Source organism: Dama dama, chromosome 1 (assembly GCF_033118175.1).
Source record: "Dama dama isolate Ldn47 chromosome 1, ASM3311817v1, whole genome shotgun sequence".
In the NCBI taxonomy this organism is placed as follows: Eukaryota; Metazoa; Chordata; class Mammalia; order Artiodactyla; family Cervidae; genus Dama; species Dama dama.
The window spans coordinates 64,763,072-64,790,318 of NC_083681.1; the positions used below are offsets into that span (position 1 = coordinate 64,763,072).

Genomic DNA, 27,247 nt, shown 5'->3' on the forward strand with positions numbered 1-27,247 from the left:
TCTTCAGCAAAGTTACTAAACTCATCTCTTGGCCCAAGTGGATTTGGGGGTGGGGTCTGTGGATAAGGCAGTGAACCTCACATCCACGCTACTGTGTGTTGGAGTCAAAGGAATAAGCATAGAAGCAGGAGGCAGACAAAGAGAGACAAGCTTGAGGGACAGGCACTCTCAGAAAGGGAGGGAATGTTTCTGGACCCTCCCAGGCCATGGAATAGGAATTTGGGTCAAGATTAACTGGATCTCAAAAGAACAGGGAAGGTTCAACTAGCAACGGGGTTAAACCATTGTCATCTTCATCAACATCACCGTCATCATATATCGTTGACTGTCTTCCATCGAAGGCCGATGGAAAATGAAACCCCAGCGGCCAGGAAGCTAGCACATTCTTAACAAGGGCTGCATGACTGCAGAACTTCTACCCGTTTGCTCACCCACCTTCCTGTTGAAATACAACGCCACCTCTCCATTCACCATCCCCTACCAGGGAGTGTCCCTAAGTTACCCCTTGTTTCTGCATATTCCTTCAGCTCCTCTTCAGTCCAACAGCGATGACTCTGGCCAGGCCTGGAAGTCCCTCGGCCTCCCACTTAGGCTGCTCGCTATTCCAACGACACCCGCCGCACTGCAGTGAGCCCCCAGTTATAAATTACTTACCTACTGGCCATCATTTTAATGTAAATGGATTTTAAAAAGCAGCAAGGGAATATATTTTCATTTGGAGTTAAAGCATCATTTTTTACTTGAATTTGAGCTTGGTCTAGAGGAGATGGCAGAAGAATGGCTCTGAGGTTAATATAGCTAATGATTATGATGGAGATCTCAAGAGCTGCCGATATTTCACTCGCAGCCTCCTCTGGTCCAGCTTCGCTGCCTGCAGTACTTTTTTTTCGCAGTCACTTCCATTAACACCCACCACCTATGATGGAACCATTATGATAATATCTCTGCTCTCAGCAGCCTCGATTGGTCTTGACACATTATCACCCTAAGAGCTCAGCCACGTGGCACTCAGTCCTATTTATAATAACCCTTGGCAGAAGCCACCAAAATAAAACCTGGTACTTACGGGCCACCTTTCATCTAAGGAAATCAGAAAGCTTTACAAGCTTAATTAAGCTTCAGTATCTATCTGACTGATGAGATGCACGGGGCCTGGGGAAGCTGAAGAAGCACAGCCTTGCTAATTGCACAGCAGATAAGGCTCTGGGCTGCAACGAACAAAGAAATCAACAAAGCCAGTGAGAGTCACCTTCTTCAGTGGCAAATGTTTGTCGAGTGAATTTCCCCAGGGTGGGTTGAAAAATGATAGGTGAGTGATAAAGGGGCCACGAAGAATCTCCCATCTGGAGCTTCTCAGTCTAGGGAAGGGACCTGAGATTTGTTTCTTTCATGAAAAGAGGATTAAGCTAATCCAACACACTCAAGTGCTTTTAAGGATGAGGACACTGAGCTCCTGAAATGTAGGAATGAACTCAAGCATGGCTCCCTCTGCTCATCCCCAACATTCTTCCTCCCCAAACCCTGACCTGCAAATCCCCAGGTACCCTTCAAGACCTAGATTCACATCTGTCTCCTTGGTGAGGCCTTCCTCCTAATTCTCTAGTAGAATTAGTTGCTCCCGCCTCTGGGCTCTTGTGTGGTTCTTATTAATATTTCCATAATAGCCAGAGCAATTGATCATAGTTATTGAGCACTTAGCAAGTCTTAATGTGCATTTCATCCACACAATAACATACCAGAGGCAGGTGAGGATTTCACCTCCGTTTATCAGATGAGCTAATAGGTTAAGTGACTTTCCCAAGACAACACAGCTAGTAAGTGCAAGACTCAGCCTGGCTGCAAGCACATGCGCCACAAGACAATAGCAGACTGCTTGCCCCGCAGCACAGGTGTGGTGGAAGAGTTCTATTTATACGCCTGCCTTCATTCTGGTTTGCAAACTCCCGTGTGAGAGGTACATCATTTAGGAATCTTTTGGCCGCGAAGAACAAAACCCCCAACACAGAGTGGGTTAAACCTCCAGGGCACTGCAGAGGCAGGCTGGCTCCAGAGTGGATTAATCCAGGAGCTGGTGACATCACCAAGGGTGTGAGGACATCACCAGGGATCTCCTTCCCTCTTTCTGCTCTGCTCCCCTCAGTGTGTCCCCTGAGCGCCCCTTGCAGTTACATGATGACGGCCACAATTCCAGGCCTGAAAGCTAGACCTGAGCCATGGAGGAAAATGCCATATCTTTTCTGTGTCTTTTTGTCATGGCACAGACATCTTTTCCAGAAACCTCACTGTGGACTTCCCTTCTGGGGTCACTGGCCAGAATGGCTGCCATTTGTCTATGCCTAAATCCAACCCTGGCAAGGGGGTGGAAGGAATTTGACTGATTTAGCCCAATCAGGATTCAGCCTCCCCTCCAGCACCAGGCACAGGGAAGAGGATGGAGACCTGCCAAAAGCGGGAAGGGAAGGGGAAAGGGTGAAGAAGAAACAACCAGTGTTTCCTGATGCAGGTGTTAAAGACAAGAGAAAATCTGATGCCATCACTTTTTGCTCAGTTCTTGGCCTTTAGCACATGAACAATAAATGTCAGTTGAACTAAGTTATAGTAGAGAAAGAAATTCATGTCCCCAAATGCCCAGTCCAGAATTTTTACCATCATACCCTATAACTAGGGTATGATGATATATGACTGAGATATGCATCAGCAACTGCTTTGAAATTTACTAAATTAATTCACCAAGGCTCCAACTCTAGATTCTAGTCTCTAACACCAGTGGCTACAGGAACCTTTTCCAAAAGTAGGTCAAAAAGACAGCTACATGAGATAAAGAGAATCCTATAACCATTAGTCTCAACATAAATTAAAGGTTCGTGTCAACCTTGACTTTCTTTCCAGAAACAGTGTGTTCTTAAATCTGGGACTCAGACTTGCCTGGTGGTCCAGTGGTTAAGACACAGCACTTCCATTGCAAAGATCATGGGTTTGATCTCTGGTCAGAGAACTAAGATCCCACATGCTCCATGATACAGCCAAAATAACAACAACTAGGTCTCACTCATGTAGACAGGTTGATTGACTATGTTTCCAGACCTCCTTCTAGCTATCCAGCAGGATTTACCTGGAGTCAGGTGTGTATAATACCTGTCCCTAACAGCCAGATATGTAAAGATGAGATCAGTTAAGCATTTCTTGGGAGATTCAGATCATGGTCAAATAGATACCAAGAAAAGGAAAATGATCACCAAGCAAAAAAATAATGTACCCTAGGGGGAGACAGAGTAGAGAAGCAACTACAAATAATGAAACTGTGGCCCAGAGAGACTTGAAAGCTACCTGAAGTCACACAGCTAGTAACAGCTAAAACAGGAGTCATACCCAGTTTCAAGGAATATTGTACTTATCTCTGACATGGTCTTTCCCTCTCTTCTGTTTTGAAGAAGCATCCAGAAGGGTGCATGTTGGCATCTTTCCCCCAGAAAGACTTGCTACTCAGAAGACCCAGAATAGGTCAGGATTGAATGAGGCAAAGTAGTGAGAGAAAGCAGTGAGTTCAAGCCTGGCTGGAGGCTCTGGGAATTCAACAAGAGTTACACTGGGAACTTTGGACCAAATGGACTGACTCTGTAGGGAAAGGAAGAGAGTAAATTTTTCAGGGAAGATGCTCATCTGGGGCTTACAGAGGGTGCATTATGTCTCTCAAGGCTCAAGTGAGGCTCGGTGCAGGACAGCAACAGGAAGAGAAGGAGAAAAGTAGAGAAACAGAAAGAAAAGGGAATAATAAAAACTAGGGGTTTGGGATTAACAGATATATACTACTATATATAAAACAGGTCAACAACAAGGACCTATTGTATAGCATAGGGAGCTATATCCAATATCTTGTAATAACCTATAATGGAAAGAAATCTGAAAAAGAATAAATATATACACATATATGTATAACTGAATCACTTTGTTGTACACTTGAAACCAACACATTGCAAATTAACTATGTGTTGTGTGTGTGCTCAGTCACTTCAGTCGTGTCCCACTCTTTGCAACCCTATGGACACCAGGGAGCCCGCCAGGCTCCTCTGTCCGTGGGATTCTCCAGGCAAGAATACTGGAGTGGGTTGCCAAGCCCTCCTCCAGGGGATCTTCCCAACCCAGGGATGGAAACTGCATCTCCTATGTATCCTGCATTGCAGGCAGATTCTTTCCTTGCTGAGCCATCAAGGAAAAACTATATATGTGTGTGCATATATACATATATGTATACACATGTATATTGGACTTTGTCTTCTAAGAGCTTTACATAGAGGTGCTAATTTAATCAGGATAAACTGTAAGGTTATCACTATTAATCAATTCCTATTACTCATTTGTGTAGAAGGTAAAGGCAACCCACTCCAGAATTCTTGCCTCCAGAATTCCATGGACAGAGGAGCCTGGTGGGCTGCAGTCCATGGGATCGCACAGTCGGACATGACTGAACGACTAATATACACATACATATTACTCATCAGATAGTATACTGTTGTTGTAACTAGTAATACCAGGAACACTGGTATTACTGTGTTTTAAAGATGAGGACACAGAGGCACAGAAAGGTCAAGTAACTTACTCAAAATCACAGTTGTTAAGTTTTAAATCTGAACAGTTTGGTTTGAGGATTCATGCTTTTCAGCATTTTACTTAAGAGCCACCCCTGAGAACATTTCAGAGCAAAATCTGAGTTGAGTTTCAGTTCAGTTCAGTCACTCAGTCATGTCTGACTCTTTTTTACCCCATGGACTGCAGCACATCAGGTCTCCCTGTCCATTACCAACTCCTGGAGTTTATTCAAACTCATGTCCATTGAGTCGGTGATGCCATCCAACAATCTCATCCTCTGTCCTCCCCTTCTCCTTCCACCTTCAGTCTTTCCCAGCATCAGGGTCTTTTCCAGTGAGTCTGTTCTTCATATCAGGTGGCAAAGTATTGGAGTTTCAACTTCAGCATCAGTCCTTCCAATGAATATTCAGGACTGACTTCCTTTAGGATGGACTGATTGGATCTCCTTGCAGTCCAAGGGACTCTCAAGAGCCTTCTCCAACACCACAGTTCAAAAGCATCCATTATTCTGCATTCAGCTTTCTTTATAGTTCAACTCTCACATCCATACATTACTACTAAAAAAACCATAGCTTTGACTAGATGGACCTTTGTTGGCAAAGTAATGTCTCTGCTTTTTAATATGCTGTTTAGGTTGGTCATAACTTTTCTTCAAAGGAGCAAACATAGTTTAATTTCATATCTGCAGTGATTTTGGAGCCCCCAAAAATGATGTCTATCACTGTTTCCCCATCTATTTGCCATGAAGTGATGGGACCAGATACTATGATCTTCGTTTTCTGAATGTTGAGTTTTAAGCCAACTTCTTCACTCTCCTCTTTCACTTTCATCAAGAGGCTCTTCAGTTCTTCTTTGCTTTCTGCCATAAGGGTGGTATCATCTGCATATCTGAGGTTATTGATATTTCTCCCGGAAATCTTGATTCCAGCTTGTGCTTCATCCAGCCCAGCGTTTCTCATGATGTACTCTGCATAGAAGTTAAATAAGCAGGGTGACAATATACAGCCTTGAGGTATTCCTTTCCCGATTTGGAACCAGTCTGTTGTTCCATGTCCAGTTCTAACTGTTGCTTCTTGACGTGCATACAGTTGAGATTACTTGAATTTAAAATTTTTTTATATCTGCCATTTTCTTAGTAGTTTATAATTTCCCAAGAGTTTGGCCTCATCATTATTTGCTATGTGACTTCAGGCCAGTTACTGGCCAAGCTTTGGTTTCCCCATCTGCACAGTGGGAACAAGCCCAGTTGTCGGGACGGTGAAAGGAGAACACATGTGCAGAGCTCAGACCTGTGCCTAGCCCATAATAAGTGCTCAGTAAGCATTTGCTGTTAATGTTATTAGTAACATCTCACATGAACTTCACAACAACCGTATGAGGTAGGTAGGGTTTATCATCCTCATTTCTCAGATGTGGGAACTGGTACTCAAAGACATAGGAAATAACTAGCCAGAAATGCGGGACTTAGAAAACCTCCCAACCCCCAGCCTGCTGCCCTGCACCCACCCCTCAACTCCACCTCTTCTCTATTCTCCAGCAGGCACTCTTTTATGAGCCAAATCATTCTTCTAACAGGACCGTGGACAAGAGTGAAGCAGTTGGAAGCTGAGTCTCAGGGAGAAGCTCTGAGGATTGTTAGGAAAGTTCTCCAAGTGAAAACAGGTTCCTGTGTAGGGACAGATGAACAGCACCTGCCCTCATCCCTAAGAAACTGCCAGAAGGGCCAGCCTGCGGTCACACATTGTGGTGGACAGGGCCTTGTGCTGTCCCAGGGAGCCCCAGGGGGACAGCAGTGGGGGGTGTCCTCATGCCAGGAAGTAAAGGAGAATGGGAGCGTCTTCCTCTTACAGGTAAACAGAGAAGTGTTTTTAAACACTGCCTAAAACAATCATTTACATAATGGAGTTAAACTGCCTTCTACTTTGGGTTTGTTTTTTGTTTCTCTTTTATTCCTACAGTTTTCTGCAATTCTGCATTTCAATGCATTTGTTCAAGTTTCTATTAGTGCTTCCCATTCGGGAACCCGGTGCATTCAGTCCGATGTCTATGAGCAACTGGCTGTGATAGGGTCAGTCCACCTTCTGAGGTGCAAGGTCTTAGCTGACTGCTTCAAGTCTTCAGTTTCTTTATCAATGCCAGTAATGTGATCGGAAGATTCTGGGACTGGGTTGAAGTCAGCCCGCCTCGCCTGAAAATCATGTGCCTCCTCTTCTTCTCCGTCAAGTGGATCCTTCACCATTTTTTTTTTCTCTTTTATGAATGAAAGCTCTTATTTTGTATCTTTTAATGGTAAGCAGTTTTTTTTTTAATGACTTGTTACATGCTACTTGCAGAACCTTATCTCATTAACATTCCAATGATTTATTCAGCGAGTTGTTACTGAACACCCACTAAGTGCCAAGCATTGTGCCAGGCAGCCAAAAAACAGGTAAGACAGACTGCTCATAAAGTTTACAATGAACTGTCCTTTATAGTTATAGTTTCTGCTATAAAGACAGTGACACTAACTACTTTGGATTTCCCCACAGCCCCCAGGACATGGCATGGGCCATGGTAGCCAAGTAATATTCTCAGATTTAAGCCCTTAACTGGCCTGTTGAAAATGTATGCTTCTTTCTAGTTAGATGATATTCTACTTATGCCCACAAGGTGGAGATCTTGCTTATAGTTTATAACCAAGCTGAAAGCAAAGCATTCCAAAAAAAATAAAATTCTCAGAAGTTACACCAAAAGACAAAAAATTAAACTCAACTTACTGAGCACCTTTTTAGTGCAATATACTATGCTACCTGGTAAGACAAATAGAAAGTTGTTAAGATATAGTCCTCTGCCTTCTAGGGAAAGATGAGGGTAAGGAGCTTGCACAGAACAGGAAGATGGTACTTTCTAATGAAGTAAGATAGTACAGCAATAGTAATTTCATCATCAGATAAGATCTATATAAAGGCATGATATAGCTACCATGGGGTGCAGAAGAGAGTTAACCAAAACCCCGCATTTCAGCCAATATGGAAACATTTGAAGGTATACTGGGGCAGCTCTGGAAGTCTCTAGATGTGGTCTTCAGAGTTCTGCTTAGTCACAGACCTTAGGGTGCCTGCCCTATAACTCTAGAATGTTCATTTTTTGGCAAATACAGTATAATCAGTACCAGGTGATGCGCTGATGCAGTTGAAAACCCCCATGTGCATCTGATGGGGGGGATAAAGGCAAGAGAAACATGTGAAAGGAAACAGATTTCAAACAGTTGCTTTCAGAGGTGGAATCCACCCCCACCCCTCATCTTGTGTCTTACCTGAGAATCTTGGTTTGGATCTGGGACAGAGTCTCATGCACAGGCTAAGAGTGAGAGCCAGTTCTTATCCAAGAACTTTCCTGGTGGACTGAACTCAAAAGTGTCTGGAAGACAATGTAGTTTGCCAATTTTGTCTTTCATTTTATTATTATTTTTTGCTCCTCCACCCTCTTCCCCAAACACTTTTTCCCTTAAAACCATTAAACCAGTAAGTCAAATGCAATATGGTTGTTGTTTTTTTCATTTGTTGAATTGAAAACCACAGGTGGGGCATAAAGTGACTAGCTAAATGACAGTGAACCTTTAAAAATAAGAATGCTGGCCACTTGACTAATAATAGTGAACTTTCCAGATAGAGGGAAAATCAAGCGGCATGCCACTTGGAGAGCCCCGTTTGAATTTTAGTTTCTCCACTTGCTACCTCTGTGGTCTTGGGCAAGCCCGATCCCTTCTGTGTCCCCCACGAGAAAAATCGTGTCATTCTTAAGAGAAACGGTCTCTAAGGCCCCGTCCCCTGGACTAGGTCGGATCTTGGGTTGTAAGGCTGTCATGGCAACCTAAACATCTCCCTAGACTGTGAGCTCCGTGAGCAGGGGAACGCATCTGTGGGATTTTACTGCTCTGTGTCCAGAACCGAGGACAGACGCTTTGGTGAATGAAACCTGCCTAGGTGTTCTGGCACAGTGAGGTCGAATTCCCAGAGAGTCCCTCGGGAAAGGGCGAGCGACCAATTTCAAAGCGCACAGGACCAGGGTAGTGAGCGCGCTCGGGAAAGGTGGTGTCGGTTCAAAGTTGTTTGCTACAGATGGTTCTTCTAACCCGGCTGGAGTCACATCCTCTGTGGCTCGCAGAGCTCCCCGGGGATTTACAGAAGGCAGGGTGAATCACGCCGTTGGAAACAGACTAGGCAAGAAGACCCGCCCCCATTCACGCCGGGCGGCGCCCGGAGCTCGATCGGGGGTTAGTCTGAACTTTGCAAGAGGGACTCCGCGCCCACTGCAACCCCCGTGAGAGCCAGCGGCCCTTCGTTCCCACCCCGCGCGACTCCAGCTCCGTGCCGCCTGCTCCCACGCCCCCGCGCGGGCGCCTGCAGCCAGGCTTCCAGCTCCCGGCCCCTAAGTCCCCGACTGAGTGTGGGGCCGCCGCTCCCGCTTGGAAGGAGCCATCGCCGCTTTAAGGGGAAGAGGAGGGGAAGGGGGCGGAGGAGTGGGGGGCGGGGAGCGGCGGCGGAGGAGGGGGAGGGGGATTCCCCCCGCCCTCGCTCCCACGTGGTCCGGGCGCCTGTGAATCGCGCCCGCCGGAGGGTCTCACAGCGAAATACAAAAGCAGCTGAGAAGCGGCAGCCAAGCGAGTTCTCAGTGCCGGGCGGAGCGCTGGGCAGAGCCCCGCAGCCGCGATGGAGCTGAGGCGCCCGGAGCCCGGGAGCCAACGAGCTGCCGGGCCCGCCTCGCCACCGGGACCCGGGCGCCAGGGCTCGGCTTGAAGCGGCGGCGGCACCGGCGCGGCCGCGGAGCATGGGCAGGAGGATGCGGGGCGCCGCCGCCACCGCCGGGCTCTGGCTGCTGGTGCTGGGCTCGCTGTTGGCGCTGTGGGGCAGGCTCCTGCCGCCGAGGACGGAGCTACCCACCTCCGGGCCGCCCGAAGACCGACTACCGCGGCACCTGGCCCGGAGCGGCCGCCAGGAGCCCGCGCCTCGCTTTCCTCTGCCCCCGCCCCTGGCGCGGGACGCCCGCGGCGGCTCCCTGAAAACTTTCCGGGCGCTGCTCACCTTGGCGGCAGGCGCGGACGGCCCGCCCGGGCAGCCCCCGGGTGAGCGCAGGCGGCACGTGCCAACCGGGCGGCCCGGGCCGGAGGAACGCGCCGCGGTGCACGGGGGCGTCTTCTGGAGCCGCGGCCTGGAGGAGCAGGTGCCCCGGGGCTTCTCGGAGGCCCAGGCGGCGGCGTGGCTGGAGGCGGCGCGCCGCGCCCGGGTGGTGGCCCTGGAGCGCGGGGGCTGCGGGCGCAGCTCCAACCGGCTGGCCCGCTTCGCCGACGGCACCCGCGCCTGCGTGCGCTACGGCATCAACCCGGAGCAGATCCAGGGCGAGGCCCTGTCCTACTACCTGGCGCGCTTGCTGGGCCTCCAGCGCCACGTGCCGCCGCTGGCACTGGCCCGGGTGGAGGCTCGGGGCGCGCAGTGGGCTCAGGTGCAGGAGGAGCTTCGTGCCGCGCACTGGACCGAGGGCAGCGTGGTAAGCCTGACTCGCTGGCTGCCTAACCTCACCGACGTAGTGGTGCCCGCGCCCTGGCGCTCCGAGGACGGCCGTCTGCGGCCCCTGCGCGCCGCCGGGGGCGAGCTGGCCAACCGGAGCCGGGCGGAGCTGGTGGACCTGGTGCAATGGACCGACTTGATCCTCTTCGACTACCTGACGGCCAACTTCGACCGGCTAGTCAGCAACCTCTTCAGCCTGCAGTGGGACCCGCGGGTCATGCACCGCGCCACCAGCAACCTGCACCGCGGCCCCGGCGGGGCGCTGGTCTTTCTGGACAACGAGGCGGGCTTGGTGCACGGCTACCGGGTGGCGGGCATGTGGGACAAGTATAACGAGCCGCTATTGCAGTCTGTGTGCGTGTTCCGAGAGCGGACGGCGCGGCGCGTCCTGGAGCTACACCGCGGCCAGGACGCGGCCGCCCGGCTACTCCACCTCTACCAGCACCACGAGCCTCGCTTCCCGGAGCTGGCCGCGCTCGCCGACCCCCACGCTCAGCTGCTGCAGCGCCGCCTCGACTTCCTTGCCAAGCACATTTTGCACTGTAAGGCTAAGTACGGCCGCCGACACGGGACTTAGCATTCCCCGGAGGAAGACAGAGTGTGAGACCCCTGGCTGGGGGATGGATGATGGGAGGAAGGGCCGTCGCCTCTGCCACCTCCTGGGGACCAGCCGGCCAACGCCCAGCCGGAGACCCGAGCGCGAAGGCGACCAAAAACTTCCGCTTCACCCACCTGCCCCTTTCTCGCAGTCCCAAGCTGTTTCCTTTTCAAAGTTCTGGGAGGATGAGCTCACCCAGCCTATAAAGGCCTATAAAAGGATTCTTCCCTGTGCCAGCACGGAGTTTGCATCCAAAGAAACCGGCTGCTGCCGGAGTTTGGCCCCCGGGTGGCCGTCTCGGTAGGAGATACAGCCCCTTCCTTGGCAACCCCTCCACCCGCCCCTTCCCTTCCCGAAAAAGGCAAACTTCTATTGGAGCCATTGAGCTAATTCTGCAGTTTCCTACCGATCGCCGCGCTGGTGGCCCCGGAGCAGGGCTCTGACATTGGCTGGTGGAGCCCCTTCCTGTGTTCCCTTTGTTCCGGCTCCGTGATGGTGAGGTCACTGTTAAGAGCTGGGGAACCGCTCCGATAGGACAAAAGGAGCAGGACCTACGGAATGGGGGGAGTCCTGCAGACCCTGGCAGTTTGTCTGACTTGTTCCTTACAGCTTGTCGCCTTGGCCTGAAGGCTACATATGCAGGACTGCCTGTGTGCACGGAGTCAAAGAATGAATTTCTAATCCCTCCCCCTTCCCAGCCGGCCAAAATTTTGACGATGAGGATGTTCACCAGAAGGAAAAAAAATCTGTTTTATGCACTTTACTTTGTTTTTATTTTAATTTTTTATTGAGAAAAACTTTTTTTTTATTTGACAGAATTTGCCTTCTATGTATATATGTGCATAAAATGTGGTGTAAATATACTAAACAAACTTATATTTCAATAAAAGGGAGTTTAAAATTTAGAATTTTAATTCCTGTGGTTTTAACTATTGGAGGTATCTGACATCCTACCTGGTTTTTGAATAAGCTTTAGGGTTTCTCCCTTGTGGATGTGCTTTTATAACAAAGGACGAGTGTATGTATATCCCAGTTGTGACCACAGAACTTAAGAGAGCTGAACAAAGGCAAGAGCAGATTCCCTGTCCTGCTCACTCAAATGAATCCTAGTGCTGGAAATTTCAGAGTTCAGCAGAGAAAGTGGGGGATGGTGGAGAAAGACATGGAAGGAAAGTATTCTATTTCCTGGCAAATAAAACTTTGATATAAAAGGATTTCACTGTAATAAAGTCCTATATTAATCATTTGGCAAGTATGATAGAACCAGATGTGCAGACTAAAATATGACAAATGCCCACCCCCCCTTAAGCTTAACTACGGTGGTCATGTGTTACACCTGATTTTTAGGATTGTAATTACCGTGCATCTCAATGTGTACCGATAATAAGTTGAGCACATGTTGCAAACAGGTAGAGAAAGTCATAAATTAATTCCTCTCTTTAATCTCCCAGCATAAATTCCATTGCATCCAGGAGATCATACTCTCCAACATCTGGACTCATCCAGCTCTCTTAAGAGATTGTACTGGTCAATAACCCCCACCAGCCCTCCTCCCAGTCCCACCCCCACCCCCAGGTACTAACTGCATGGTCCCCTCAGAGCAGCCATTGTCAGAGCAGGAAAGTGTGTAGTACTTTGTATATGGCATGTGGACCCTCAACTTCTTGGAGATTTCAAACTTAGAAAACATCTTTGTATTTTCTTAAGCTTCGTTTTGACCCATAGGAGAGAGGAGAGAGAGGCAGTTTATTAATGTATTGTTTTAATGGCCCATTGGTGTTTTTTCTTGGCATTTTATTTGACATGTGGGTCCAAATGATCTTGCCTGTTATTTTCTTTTTATTTAACGACTTCTAACTCAAAGCAACTTTTGGCTACTTTAATAGATTTTTATTTGACTTGCATTTGTAAACCTGGGGTTTAATAGACTCATGATGGTATTAAATCTCTGGGTTTCCCATCTCACTGTGCATTACAACCCAGCATGTAATTTAACCATTTAATGCCATCCTTATGTTTCAGTGCCTCTGCTAAGACAACTCAAAAAAAGAGTCCATAAACTTTGTGGTGTAAGTCAAATATTTTCATAATACAGCCGCAGACGGTAGTGATAAGGAAAATCTTTTTCAAGACATCGTTAATGTGAAACCTCTGATAGTCACATCTTTAAAAAAGAAGCATTTTCCATTTCTGATGATTAGTAACTGTGAGATTTGCTGCCCAAATCAATAGAGGCTGCTCCAAGAAAAGGATAAATATTCGGCAATCTACATGTTTACCTGACATGTTCGTGAAGAAAAACCATGGGCAGAGGGAAGTTAGAAGTTTCACAGATGCACAGGAAATACACCTTGAATCCCATTTAACTTCAGCACTGGTACACTCTGGGCCAGCAGCATTCTCCACATTCCTCCTGAACTTCAGTTCCAAGCCCAGACTTGACCATGGTTAACCCAGAGCAAGAAACTAAGCATAATTTAAATGGTTCTTCTCAGATTCTTTGGTGAAGCATTTCTGCCTGTTCGAGAAACAAGTTTAATTACATGGTGGAGTTGTTAAGGAAACCAAAACTTCATTACAGAGAAGAGGTTTTAACTGTTGCTGTTGCTTGTGGATAATCGGTAGGCTGTGACATGAAAAGATCGATTAACATTTTGCCATGGTCAGTGAATGCTGCTAGGACCAAATCATTTTTCAGATGAAGGAAAAAAAAAAAAACTTTCAGGCTGTAGCACGATGTAAAAGAGTAATGAGTTCTGCAGGCAGACTATATTCTGAATTCTGTCCCTTACCTATTTACTTTCAGCAAGTCATTTAATTTAGTTCTCTCATCTATGAAATGGAGATTCAATCATAGTATTGTGGGATTTAAATGTTAACATAGAAAACATAGGATACATGCTGCTGCTACTGCTGCTAAGTCACTTCAGTCGTGTCCGACTCTGTGCGACCCCGTAGACAGCAGCCCACTAGGCTCCTCTGTCCCTGGGGTTCTCCAGGCAAGAGTACTGGAGTGGGTTGCCATTGCCTTTTCCAAAGGATACATAGAGATACTGAAAAAAAAACAAAAACTCACTTCCTATTGCTCTTTAAAAAAACAAAAACTCTTGCCTTTCTTACACTTCAGTAAATTTCTACTAATTTTCATTATCAAAGTCAAATTTAGAAGTTTCTAGTTCAGGTCCAGTTTTTTTATATTAATAATAAACTAATTTTTAAATGATTGAGAACCCTCTTCTAGCATACAATCCTGAAAACAGCACTGGATCCTATGGCCAGAGGCATAGATTTGATTTCTACATGAGCTTGAGTGGGTGGTTTCAGGACCCAAGCAGACCCCTGCACCAAAGGCAGCTACACTGCAAATATATGAGGGTGATATTTTCAAGAGTAGATGGCTCATTGAAAATCCATCACCACTTCTGGAAAGCATCAAAAAGTGATGAATCTTTGCAAGAAGAACAATCCTCCTCCCAGTTCCTTCTGCCAAGAGAAAGTAGGCAATTGACCTTTACTCTCTGGATTTGACTGTTGATTAATGCACTTTGTCAATGACATAGTTCTAAACTCTATTAAGAGTGCTTGCCCTCCTGTCTTCGGATCCTGAAGAAAAACAAATTATTTTAACACCTCTCAACACTTCTCCAACCTTCTGCCCAGGACTGCAGCTAGGAGAGTCCTCTTAAGGCCTAGAGGTTGATTATTTGGATTAAATGAGTAAATATTTGTAATATTCTCAGAACTGTGCCTGGCACAGCGTAAATGTAATATAAATGTTTGCTTATTCATGGGGTAGATCGTTTTCTTCTCTAAGTCAAAACCAGAGGCATTTTGAGCCCCAGACAGGATCCTCTTTCATAATCCTGCTGTATCTCTGAAGTCCCAGAACACTTTCTACATGCTTCTATTTTGGCTCAGGAAGACCAGCCAGAGTGCAAGAGCCTGGCAGGAGTTACCTAAAGCCCACAGTTGTCAGCTGGTTGCCTCCCTTCTGAGAATGCCCTTGTATGAGTTGTCGCATGCAACCCCCTCTTTTTCACAGGGAGGCTGTGCTTCTATTTCCCAAATGGCTCATCAGCTCCAGGGAGCAGTAAGCTGTGGAACTGTGTACCTTCTGAGCTACCCAATTGCCATGGATCATCCAAGCCTGGGCACAGATTATTTATCCCTCCACACACCTGCCCTATCCTACAAAACCTCTGATCCTGGGTGGTGCAAGGTTGGCAGGAGCATGAAAGGAGAGGGGAGTCCAGCTGATCCGAAAGCACAGAATTGCTCCAGGAAGGAATAGAATGTCAGCTGCCAAGGTGGCATGGAAACCACAGGGCGAAAATTGACACCCACCTCCAAGCATGCTTTGATCATTAAAGTCAAATGGAAAAGGCATTGTAAGCCCAGAGAGGAGAGCTATTTATGAGTCATGGACTTGGGAAAGTCATTTCCCCTCTCTGACTCCAAGTATCTTACCTGGAACAAGGGGTGTTATATTAGATCGGCAACTTCACAATGTTTTTCACCAGAACCTAGTGGCAACCCACGCTAGTATTCTTGCCTGGAAAATCCTATGGACAGTGGAGCCTGGCAAGCTACAGTCCAGGGGTTGCAAAGAGTCGGACACAACTGAGCGACTAACAACATAACATGCCCTTGTATGAGTTGTCGCGTGCAACCCCCGTCTTTTTCACAGGGAGGCTGTGCTTCTATTTCTCAAATGGCTCATCAGCCCCAGGGAGCAGGGAGCTGTGGAACTGTGCACCTCTGAGCTCCCCAAGTGCCATGGATCATGCAAAGCAAGACACACTTTATGTTGTAACCCAGGATGCACGCACATGCACACACACACAAACCCACCATTGAAACAAAACTTTCACAAAACAGTCTGTACAACACACTTTTAGATTCCATTCAATTTTATTCTATTCCTCCTCTTCCTCTGCTCCCAGTGCTAGTCCTGACCCTCTAAACTGATTTAATAACTCATCAGTGCAGCATAATCTACCCTAGGCAAAACACTGGATTAGGGGGCTGGTAAGCTCCTTTCCAGCTTCCCTGGTGGCTTAGACAGTGAAGAGTCTTCCTGCAATGCAGGAGACCTGGGCTCAATCCCTGGGTCAGGAAGATCCCCTGGAGAAGGGAATGGCAACTCACTCCGGTATTCTTGCCTGAAGAATCCCTTGGACAGAGGAGCCTGGCAGGCTACAGTCCATGGGGTCACAAAGAGACACGACTGAGTGACTAACACTTTTCACTTTTCAAGCTCCTTTCCACCTCCAAGTTTCTAGGGAAGTTCCATTTATAACCAGTTCACCACCTACTATAATTTTCCCCAGAGGGAATCTAGGCAGATTTCAATTTTGTATGTTTTCTAAAATCAAAAGACTGAAGTATATTGCAAAACGTAACTGGAAGAACTGCTCAAAATCTCACCTAGGGTCTTTACATAAACACCTTTAAAATCCCCTAAATGTGGATAGAATATAGCTTTCAGTTTGTTGCTACTATGTCTGCAAATGTTGTGAGGCTTTGGAAGGGAAAAAATTTCTTTGCATCTCTGCCTCAATATGGCCCAAGGACGACTCAGGAGGACGGTTTCTTTTCTGTGTATTCATAAAGATCAGATGTAAGAGTCATAATTTTTTAATGTGACTGTTTTACCAATTTCTCTTTCTGTGTCCTGCTGTGGGGGAAACTGCATTAATAAACTATGTCTCAATGCTGCCTAGCTGGAATTTTTTTCTCTGCAGGACTCCTCCAAATATAGCTAAAGGAATGCTCATTTTATTTATCTTTTCAACTTTCTTTCCATTCTGGCTATGTCTTCTTGATATTTTTGAATTTTTTCTCTTAATGGCACCTTAATTTGGGGGGAGAGTAGAGAACTAATTGTTCATTGAATAACAGCGACTACAAAAAAGTTTTTTTTTTCTCCCTCCTTTGATGCCATATGGTATCCTTTATGGCTTTAACAGTTATTTTACACTCTATCCCAGAAAAAATTAAATAGCTTATGAAACTGGCCTTTTTCCAGTATCAGCTCACAGATTTTACTTTGCTGAGAAATTGTGGGTTAATAATGGAGAAGTGTCACTTTTAATTTGATGGCCCTACATCATGCATTTGTCTCTGCCTGTTTACACCTTCCCCTTAATAATTTTTTTCAATGCTTCTTAAAGTCTTTGTCTCCATCCTATAGCTGGCCTAGAAAAGCAGGAAGAATGGGGGATGACTGTGGCCATGATCCTCTTTATCTTTTTCTTTTTAGTTTTGATAAATTACACACATCATAAAATTTGCCATTTTAATCATTTTTAAGTGTGTACAGTCAGTGATATACTATCAACGTGGTACAACCATACCATTATCTATTTCTAAAACTTTTTTATCAGCCCAAACAAAAGCTCTGTCATCATTAAGCCATATATCCCCATTCCTTCTTTCTACCAGCCTCTGGTAACTTCTAATCTACTTTCTATCGTTGCAGACTTGGTTATTGTTGGTATTTCATGTAACTGGAATCCTACATATTTGTTCTTTTTGTCTGGCTTCTTTCACTTACCCAGCCATGATCCTGTAGGCAACATGACAGAATGTAAGCAGTATCATCTGGGAACTGCACTGGGGTTTGATTTCCATAATTCAATAGACCTGGGTTTTCACACCAATTGATGAACTCATTTTCCTCATCTGGAAAAACAATGGGAAGGCTAGATGTTCTCTAGCATCCCTTTCAATTCTAGAAAATGCTGTGTTTTTATGTACAAATGAATTTGACCCCTAACTTCCAGTTTCTTTTCTCTACCTGAAGACTCCTTAAAAGTCTCAGGTCATGTGCTAAGTACTGTGGCATCAATGATGAGCAAGATAGGTAAGGCACCTACCTCTAAGGAGCTTAGAGTTTAGTGAGGAGGATGGAAAATAATCCAGCAGGAACAATGTGATCAATGGTTTTGCTCAGTTGTATCCAACTCTTTGTAACATCATGGACTGTGGCACACCAGGTTTTCCTGTCCTTCACCATCTCCCCAGAGCTTGCTCAAACTCATGTCCATTGAGTCAGTGATGCCATCCAACCATCTCATCCCCTGTTGTCCCCTTCTCCTCCTGCCTTCAATCTTTCCAGAGGAAAGTGCTGTGGGACCAGGTAAGCTAGTCTGGAGTAGGGGAGTCAAAGAAGTCTTACAAGTTGCCCTTGTGTTTGTCTTTGATTTTATGGAAGTCTCGAAGAAAAAAAGCAAGCTACAAAAAGGATTGTCATTGTATTTCTGAAGATGTCTTGTTGACCAGACTGCAGGAAGCCTTGATCTTTATAGTTTGTCTTGGAGGGTTGAGAGAGTCCCATGATGGTGGTTTAAGCTTTTGTTACAGCAGAGATGCCATCTTTTTTCTGCAATATGATATACACTTAAATATTAGTCATCCTGAGATTGGATTCATGGGAAGATAGAAATTCATATTATATACTGTAAAAGTTCATATCATAGAGAAATTGCTAATACTTGTGTCAGTAGTATTAATAACTCCTTTTTTGCTGAACAAGTGCTAACAAGTAAGACTTTCGGTTATGCATTTTGCCAGGCTGTTATGGAATTAGCAACGACAACCATGGATTAAATATTTACAGGTGTGGAAGCAAAGACTCAAAAAAGTAAATTTCCCACATGACTTGAAGGGGTGGAACTGTGGCTTGAAGTTAGATCTGTCAAGTTTCAAAGAGCAGGTTAAACTTTTTCCTTTTGTCTTCCTTCCTTTTTTTTCCTCCTCTTTTTAAAATCTTAGTCATTTCTAACTGGTTTCTTTAAGATCTTCTCTTTGTTCTTGATGTCCTGTAATTTCATTATGATGTATTTGGATGCAGATCTTTTATTCCTGATAGGAGCATGGTGTGTTTTTTAAGTCTAATGAGCCCTTTTTTTCAATCTTGAAAAATTTTCAGTCATTATCTCTCAATATTTATCTCTGAAATATTTTATCCTCTTTTATTTTTTCTGTTCCTTCTTTCTAGAAATATTACTGGGCATGTGGAGGACCATTTTCCATGGCCCAAGTTCTCTTACATATGTTTTATCTCTTAATCTTTCTATGCTGCCCTCTAAGTAATTCCCTCAGATCCTCTTCCAGTTCACTAGTTCTCTCTCCAATAGTGTCTAAGCAACTATTTTATTCATCTCTGGAGTTTTGTTGTATTTGTCTTGACTTTATTTTTATTCCTAAAAGTTCTATTTGGTTCTTAAAAAAAAAAAACCCAAACTTTCTTTTTTAGAGGAATTTTAAGTTTGTAGCAAAATTGAGGAGATAGTACAGAGATTTCCCATATACCCCCTGCCCTACATATACATAGCCTCCTCCATCATCAACATTTCCAAGTGAGAATTTCCAACCAGAGTGATTCATTTGTTATAACTGATGAACTTACATTAACACATCATCATCACATAAAATCCATATTTACGTTAAGTTTCACTCTTGGTGTTACACATTCTATAGACTTGGACAAAATGTCTATCATCATTAGTATCATTTAAGGCAGTATCCTAAAACTTCTCTGTACTTTTCCTATTCATTCCTTCTTCCTCCTAACCCCTGGCAACTACTGACCATTTTACTGTCTCTATAGTTTTGCCCATTCCAGAATATCATACAGTTGGAATCATATAGTATATAGCCTTTTCATTTTGACATCCAGTTAACTTTAAATTTTAGATAAACAATGACTAATATTGCAGTTTTAGTGTGTTGCATGCACTATTTGAGGTATGCTTATATTAAAATTATTTGTGGGGCTCCCACAGTATTCCAATGGTAAAGAATTGGCAGGAAATCTGCCTGCCAGTGCAGGGGACATGGGATCAATCCCTGGTCCTGGAAGACCCCACATGTCACAGGGCAACTATGCCCATGAGCCACAACTCCTGAAGCCCACCTGCCTGGAGTCCATGCTCTGCAACAAGAGAACCCAGTGTAATGAGAAGCCTGGGCACCCCAGCGAAGAATAGCCCCCTCTCCCCACAACCAGGGAAAGCCCGTGTGCAACAGTTAAGACCCAGCACAGACATAAACAAAAATAAAATCTTTTCTTTGTTTTTTTTCAAATTCAAAGTTACTTAGATTTCTTGTTTTCTTTTATTTTCCTAAATCTGCAATCTGAGTCATAGAAGCATTGTATTTCGTAATTCTGGATTTGAAGCTTATGTCTGTGTGTGCATGCTAAGACGCTTCAGTCGTGTCTGACTCTGCGACGGTAGGGAATATAGCCTGACAGGCTCCTCTGTTCATAGGATTATCCAGACAAGAGTACTGGAGTGGGTTACCCTGCCCTCCTCCGGGGGTTCTTCCGAACCTGGGGATCAAACCCCCATCTCATATGTCTCTTGCATTGGCAGGCAGGTTCTTTACCCCTAGCGCCACCTGGGAAGCCCACGAAGGTTATGTTCATCCAGGCTTCTATCTGTGACACTCCCATTTTGTTTAGGTTGAAGATGTGTCCTCCCCAAGACGTTTTGTCAGGCACTGTGTCAGGCACTCCAGGGTTAAAGGCAAAACTGGCTCACTTTTATATTAATTATTCTGCCTGGAAGTCAAAGTCCTAAAAGATAGTGAAAATTTAAGTACTAAACATATATGACTACAGAAGAGTCTTCCCAGAGAGTTTTATTTTCCCCAACCAGAGTTCAGGCTAAAACAAGCAATCCTGTCTCACATCCCCCTTTGCTGGAAGGATATACTTACCCTTTGAGGTACTTAGCTTTGTGGAGGCCTTGGAAAGATCCAAATCCACCCCTGTCATCCCCAAGACAGGGCACATTAAACCCAGATCATCTGATTACAAAGATCTCACACACACACACACACACACACACACACACACACACACACACTCCTACACATCCGAGCAGCCCCAATTTCAGTTCACACCTATCACTCTGATTTTGATTCTCTCTTTGTTTTGGAACCCGCTGGGAATTTTCCTTACATTTTTATGAGTTCAGCTATGCATTTAAAAAGATGTGTGTTATATTTTATAAAACATTTATAGGTGTTTTACCAAGGGAAGGTTTTCAGGTCATATAGTTTGCCTTATTGCTGGAGACAAAGTCCACCTGAGCTCTTTCTAGGCCCTGCTATCAAATCCCGCTTGCAATAAGCTGGCCCTTACTTGAGGATTAGATGCCCTATTTGGTTATTCAGAGAGATTTCCCCACAGTGGAGACATTTACTTTAATAGGATTTGACCTGAAATAATCCATGAAACAAGTGACCCAGGAGTCAGTAGCAAATTCTGTTCTGTTTGCCACTAGCAAGTTTGAGACGTGAGGCAGGAAAATGATTAAAAGGGGAGAAGAAAGGAAAAGATGGGGAGTAAAAGGGAAGGTGAGTGAGCAGGGGTTGTTGAAAAGCATCGCATGTGGTAGAGTGTCAAAGGGGCAGCCCTTGCTGCTGGAACATCTAGCCCTCAGACTAACCTTCCATCTGCATCAGAGCCAGCAAAAGTGATGCCACAAGGCAGGCAATAGAGCTCGTACCTCCACAGGTTACACTTAGGGTTAAAGAAAGGTCAAGGATCTTCAGAGAAAATTACTTTCCATCTGCAGTCAGCTTCCTGCCTCCACCGCTGCTCTCAAATATGCAAAATTCAGCCATGCCACTTGGTCTCAGGCCCCTTGACACTGAAGATTAGACTCTACCAACCTCGTGAAGAAAACAAAGCCTTTGCCATCACACGTGACTCTCAACCCTGCATTTCCAGGCTCAGCACATTTGGCTCCACCATTTAGTAAGCCCATTTCTAGTGATCTGTTAGCAACACCACAAATGCTAATGAAGGGACTCCCTGGTAGTCCAGTGGTTAAGACTCCATGCTCCCAGTGCCAGGGGGCAAGGGTTCTGGTTGGGGAACCTACTACAGACCACAGGGCACAGTCAAAAAAAAAAATGCTGATGAAGGAAGAAGTTAAGCATCTTTGACTTCTTAAGACATCAAGCTAGTAAGATAAGATGTTTAAAAAAAGTTGCTGTGCAGCTCATTTCTCCTCCATCTCTTTACAGTTGAGCCCTACCCAGAGTCTCCTTACAAAACAACAGTCATGACCCAACTCCACATGAAATGTGTGTCTTTTCTAATGCTGTGATCCTGGGTACATGATTCATACCATACAATTTATTATCACGCCTCTAGAAATAGCAGCTCAGAAGTTGGTGCTTCATGTGAAATCCCTGTTGGGTTATTTTCAAGTGATAACTCATGGCCCAGATATGTGTAGTTATATCAGTACAGTTATGTTGGTTGTTAGACTATCGAAATACTTCTAGCAAGGTTGATGAATGCTTATTACTGCCAGGAGTTCCCAGAGTGCCTCTCCCACTTTCCCAAGAACCCCAGGCCTCCTCTGAGTAATCCCCACACTACACTATGAACCAGTCACTAATAGGTTAACACCCAGAACAGCAGGAGGTCTCTTGGACCTCTTAGTGTTCCAGCATTAAGACCAACAGTAAGTTCTGATCACTCCTTGCGTGATATGAATATCATCCCCTGCGTATAGGGTATAACAGTACAAACTCTTGAAACAGTGCAGTTGTCATCCTAAGCCTTATCCTTGGTTCCCCTGCATTCTTCAAAGCTTTCATCTATTTGGCAAACAGACAATGGGCATCTACTTAGTCACAAATATTTCCTGGCTGCTTACTTTGGGTCAGGCAGTATTAGATGGTGGGGACAGGTCAGTAACTAGAGAGACATGGTTTTCTGATCTTCTGGAGTGTAGAGACTGGTGGAGGAGACAGACATTTAGCAAATCATTACTGTAATAAATGGGCTGACAGGAAAGTACATGACCCTATGAGAGTGTTAATAAGGGGACAACCTCACTTTGGAGGTTGAGGGATGTAGCACTCACTGAGCAATGAGTGGAAATCAGCCAGTGTTAGAGAGGAAAAAAAGGAGTGGAGAGCATTTCAATCAGGAGGAAGTACATGTTTGAGGCCCTGAGAAAAGGAGCTTAAAATATAAGAAGATCATGATTGAAGAGAGTGGCCCCAGGAAGAGAACTGCAGGATTTGAGGCTTCAGAAGTATCTGCTAAGTGCCAGATATCAAGGGCAGGAGATACATAACATGACCCTTGTTCCTTAGCCATATATACTAGTATGGTGGTAAAAGACTGGATTCTAGAGGGAGATGCTCTCGTTTCAATCCAGGCCCCCCCCCCCCTTTTTTTTTTGCTCTATCACCTTGGGCAGAGTTACTGATACTCTCTTATCTTCAGTTTCCTTATCTGAAAATTGGGATAAATAGGCCTAACTTGTTACTGACAAAATAATAATGGACAAAATAATAGTGGACCCAAACTTGGGTCCACTTGCCTACATGCAGTAAAGCCAATCTATTGGCACCAGGTCATGGTGAAGGAAAGTACAGCATTTATTGCAGGGCACCAAGCAAGGAGTCCAGGTAGTTAGTGCTTAAAAGGTACTCCCTGAAGACTTTCAGAGAAAGGTTTTTAGAGACAAGTTGAGACAGGAGGGTAGTGAGGTATGTGGTCAGCTCGTGGACATTCTTCTGCTTGGTTGGTAGTGAGGTAATTGGGAGTCAACATCACCAACCTTCTGGTTCCCACCAGTCTGGGGTCTACATGCCCATGGGCATCATATAGTTAATTTCTTCTACCTGGCGGGGGTCTCAGTATCTGCAAAACAGCTCAAAGGATATGGCTCAGAATATTATCTGTATCCTTTGAGGAGGAAATAAGCATCCTTGATTTTGTTTAATGGCTACCTTTGTTATTTTGTCTTGTTTGAATGGTTTCCTTTCTTTCTGCATTTTCTCACACCTCTGGTTAAATGTAGTCTTTGGAACTCAAGGAAAGCCTAGGAGGCTAAAGTTTTTCTACCGGTAGGAGGCAGAAGAAGGACATGATGGGCTCTCTTCTCAGAAGGCCCCATAGGGTCCTGCTTAGTTACACTTTCATGAGCTAACATATGTAAAGCACTTATGAAAACACCTAGCACATAGTAAGGAAACAGGAAATATTAGGACTGACCACTAAGGCACAAGAAAGAAGTAAAGCACAGATTAAGGGGCTCCTTATCTATCCATCTACGCAATTCAAATGTTGTTACATGGTTAAATATTCTGTCTTTAATAATCCCCTTTAAAGACATCCAGTGTTGTCTGTGTTATTATCACATCAATCGTTACAAGAAGCTTGCTTGTTGACCCCATTCCCATGACCCAGTCTACAAAAGCAGGTTCCATATGTCTTTAGGGGTTCATTTCCATTCTTTCCTGAACCAAGCTCTCAGCATATTCCTCAGAAGAAAAGCCACAGAAACTTAGTGATAGAAGATCATCCAGACAGAGTCAAAGAAATGAGGTCATCATCTAGAGTTGTTGTTGTCTTTTTTTTTTTTTAAAAAAGAAAGAACCAAAGAGGATTAAAAACCACCTGAAATCGATCACCATGAGAAATTCAAACTAGAAAAGGCCCAGCAAGGCCCAGCAGTACTTCTGACAGATTTACAGAAAGCTTTTCTGGGTGCTTAGCTGTTGCCTGTAGAAATGCACAGGGGTCTGGGAGAAAACAAATCATCCCAGGATGCCATCACAAGATTACAGATCCCTGGGGATTCTGTGGGGCTGTCATCAAAGCCATCATCGCATTCGTCACCCTGGCCAGGAACAGGAGAAATTGGAGGTGAAAAGGACCCATTAAATTCTTAAGTCTTTCCCCAGAGAATGCCACATGGAGATCACCCTGTGAATTGCACTCCTGTGAACTCAATAAACTTTGGGATTATCCAAGCTAAAGGCAGGGAGTGCATCCCTTGAAGTTATTATTTTCTGCAGTCTAGTTGGCCTGGGGTTTTTTTCACTCATCTCTGCTTCCCCCACATCCTGTGAAAGACCTTGCACATGAAGTTCAGTGGGCCTGACCCTCCCCTTTGCAAAAAGGGACTGCAAAACATATCCCACCAGGAGGACTAAAAAGACAGAGTGAACATTTGTCAAGGTTGGGGCCACACAGCATGCATTTTTTCAAGAGCATCTGGTTTATTCTGGGAAATTAACCAGTTGTAGATAATTTTGCTGAGTCCTAAAGTTAGATGCCCCCGTAGAGCCAACAAGTGGATATGTGATCTAAGCTCTGAATTCTCCCTCTTAAAACTTTGCTCCTTAAGCAAGAAAAAAATAAAAAGCTTAAAGCCTATTTATTCAATCTGGTGAGATAGTTGAGGGATTCCTGCTACCAGAACTTTCTGCAGCTGCCTAAGTCATATCCGTTCCAAGCCAATGACTTCTTCAATCTTCCTTTCAAGCCTATCAGTGCACCATTTCCTACCATGAAAGTCCTCTTTATCTTAGGTTTAGCAGAGCTTGTTTATGTTGCTTACTATTAAAGATCCCAAGAATACTCAAAAAGTAGAAGGAGTAGAAATGATTTCTGGGAAGATTCTCTGATAATAGATATTGCACCTAAAGCATTGTCACAGAGGTAGATGGGTGTGAAGACTGCAGGGTCAGGGGAGGAAAAATATCTGCTTCTTCCCACCAGCTTGATGGGTAGTGACCTTTGACCTGCTTGGTCTCCTTGTTCTCACCTAGCCCTGGAGCTGTGGAAAGGCAGACTTAGTGGCGTTGTGGGTTCCCTTGTAACAAGCAGCATGTTGGTAGATGTTTAACATTTGACTTTGTGTAGAGCAAAGGGAGAGAGGTTGATTTGTAATGTTTGTTAATTTCCATGGTGTAAATATTCCCACTGCCACCAATTTCAAGCTACCAATGTACTATCATTGAAAACAGAGTTGGGAAGAGATGTATGTGTACCATGAATTCTCCTAAGCCAGTGTGGGCCAGCTCCACCTCTACCCACCTTCTAACTATGGCAGCTGCATAGGAAGGCTTCTGGGTAATAATAATGGCTAATGTTTATTAAACACTTACCTTGTACAGGGTACCACTCTAGGCATTTCACAGGTATCATCTTATTTAATCTAATCATGACCTCTAAGGTAAGCAAGTCTCATGCCCACTATACAGATCAGGAATGGAAATACAAAGAGAATAAGAAATTATTCAAAATCATAAGGCTTAGAAGTTGACGTGCCATGACTTGATCCTTGATAATTTAGCCAGAGGTGTCCCACTTAAGCCAGACTGTCTGCTGACAGAGGGAATCAGATTATGAAAAGCTTCTCTCTTCTAGGGTATGGGAGGTTGCATCAGACTCAACATTCCAGCAGAAATAGCAGTGACAAACTCAATACAGAGTTCTTTTTTCTCCTTGAGTCCAGACTTTATTTTCTGTATGTACATTCTGATTATTTACCCCCGTCTCCCTAGACAGCATATTAAAAAGCAGAGATATCACTTTGCCAACAAAGGTCCATCTAGTTAAAGCTATAGTTTTTCCAGTAGTATGACGTGAATGTGAGAGTTAGACCATAAAGGCTGAGCACCAAAGAATTAAAATTTTCAAACTGTGATGCTAGAAAAGACTCTTGAGAATCCCTTGGACTGCAAAGAGACCAAATAAGTCAATCTTAAAGGAAATCAACCCTAAATATTCATTGAGAAGACAGATGCTGAAGCTGAAGCTCCAATACTTTGGCCATCTGATGTTAAGAGCCAACTTATTGGAAAAGACCCTGATGCTGGGAAAGATTGAAGGCGGGAGGAGAAGGGGGCAACAGAGAATGAGATGGTTGGATGGCATCACTGACTTGGTGGACATGAGATTGAGTAAGTGCCAGGAGATGGTAAAGAAAAGGAAAGCTGGAGTGCTACAGTCCATGGTGTTGTAAAGAGACAGACATGACTTAGCAACTGAAGAAAAACAACCCATCAAAAAGATGGAAGGCATCTTGAAATATTAATAGTTATGCTCTTCTGTGCTTAGTTATTCAGTCGTGTCTGACACTTTGTGACCCCATGGACGGAGGCTGCCAGGTTCCTCTGTCCATGGAATTCTCCAGGCAAGAATACTGGAGTGGGTTGCCATGCCTTCCTCCAGGGGATCTTTCCAACCCAGGGATTCAGCCCAGGTCTCCCAACCCAGGTTTCCCAGCCCAGGGATCAAACCCAGGTCTCCTGCATTGCAGGCAGATTCTTTATAGACTGAGCCACTAGGGAAGCCCAAGAATACGAGACTGAATTACCTATCCCTTCTCCAGGGGACCTTCCTGACCCAGGAATCAAACCGGGGCCTCCTGCATTGCAGGAGGATTCTTTACCTGCTGGGCTACTGGGAAGTCCCATTAACGGTTATAGCTAACAGTTACAAGGACCTACCACGGACCATTTACTTATGCTATATTCTATCTCATCTTCACAATACTCTTAGAGACAGGAGTTATTCTACCCACTTTGCATATAAGGAAACTTAAAGCTCAATTAAATCTGATCTACCAAAGCCCACATCACTAATAAGGGGCCAAAGCAAAGGGGATTTTTTTTTTAAAAATCCTCTTCATTTCATTGATGAAGAAACAGGCACAGGGAGGTGAGATAACTTTTTCCATGT

The 27,247-nt window shown here is 44.9% G+C and overlaps 1 protein-coding gene across 1 annotated transcript; it reads left to right on the top strand.

Moving 5' to 3' along the window:
- Positions 1–9,164: 9,164 nt before the first annotated feature.
- Positions 9,165–12,261, top strand: FJX1 (four-jointed box kinase 1). Its single transcript, XM_061140278.1, has one exon. The coding sequence runs from the start codon at positions 9,397–9,399 to the stop codon at positions 10,708–10,710; it is 1,314 nt and encodes a 437-aa protein (XP_060996261.1). The 5' UTR covers positions 9,165–9,396; the 3' UTR covers positions 10,711–12,261.
- Positions 12,262–27,247: the final 14,986 nt, after the last annotated feature.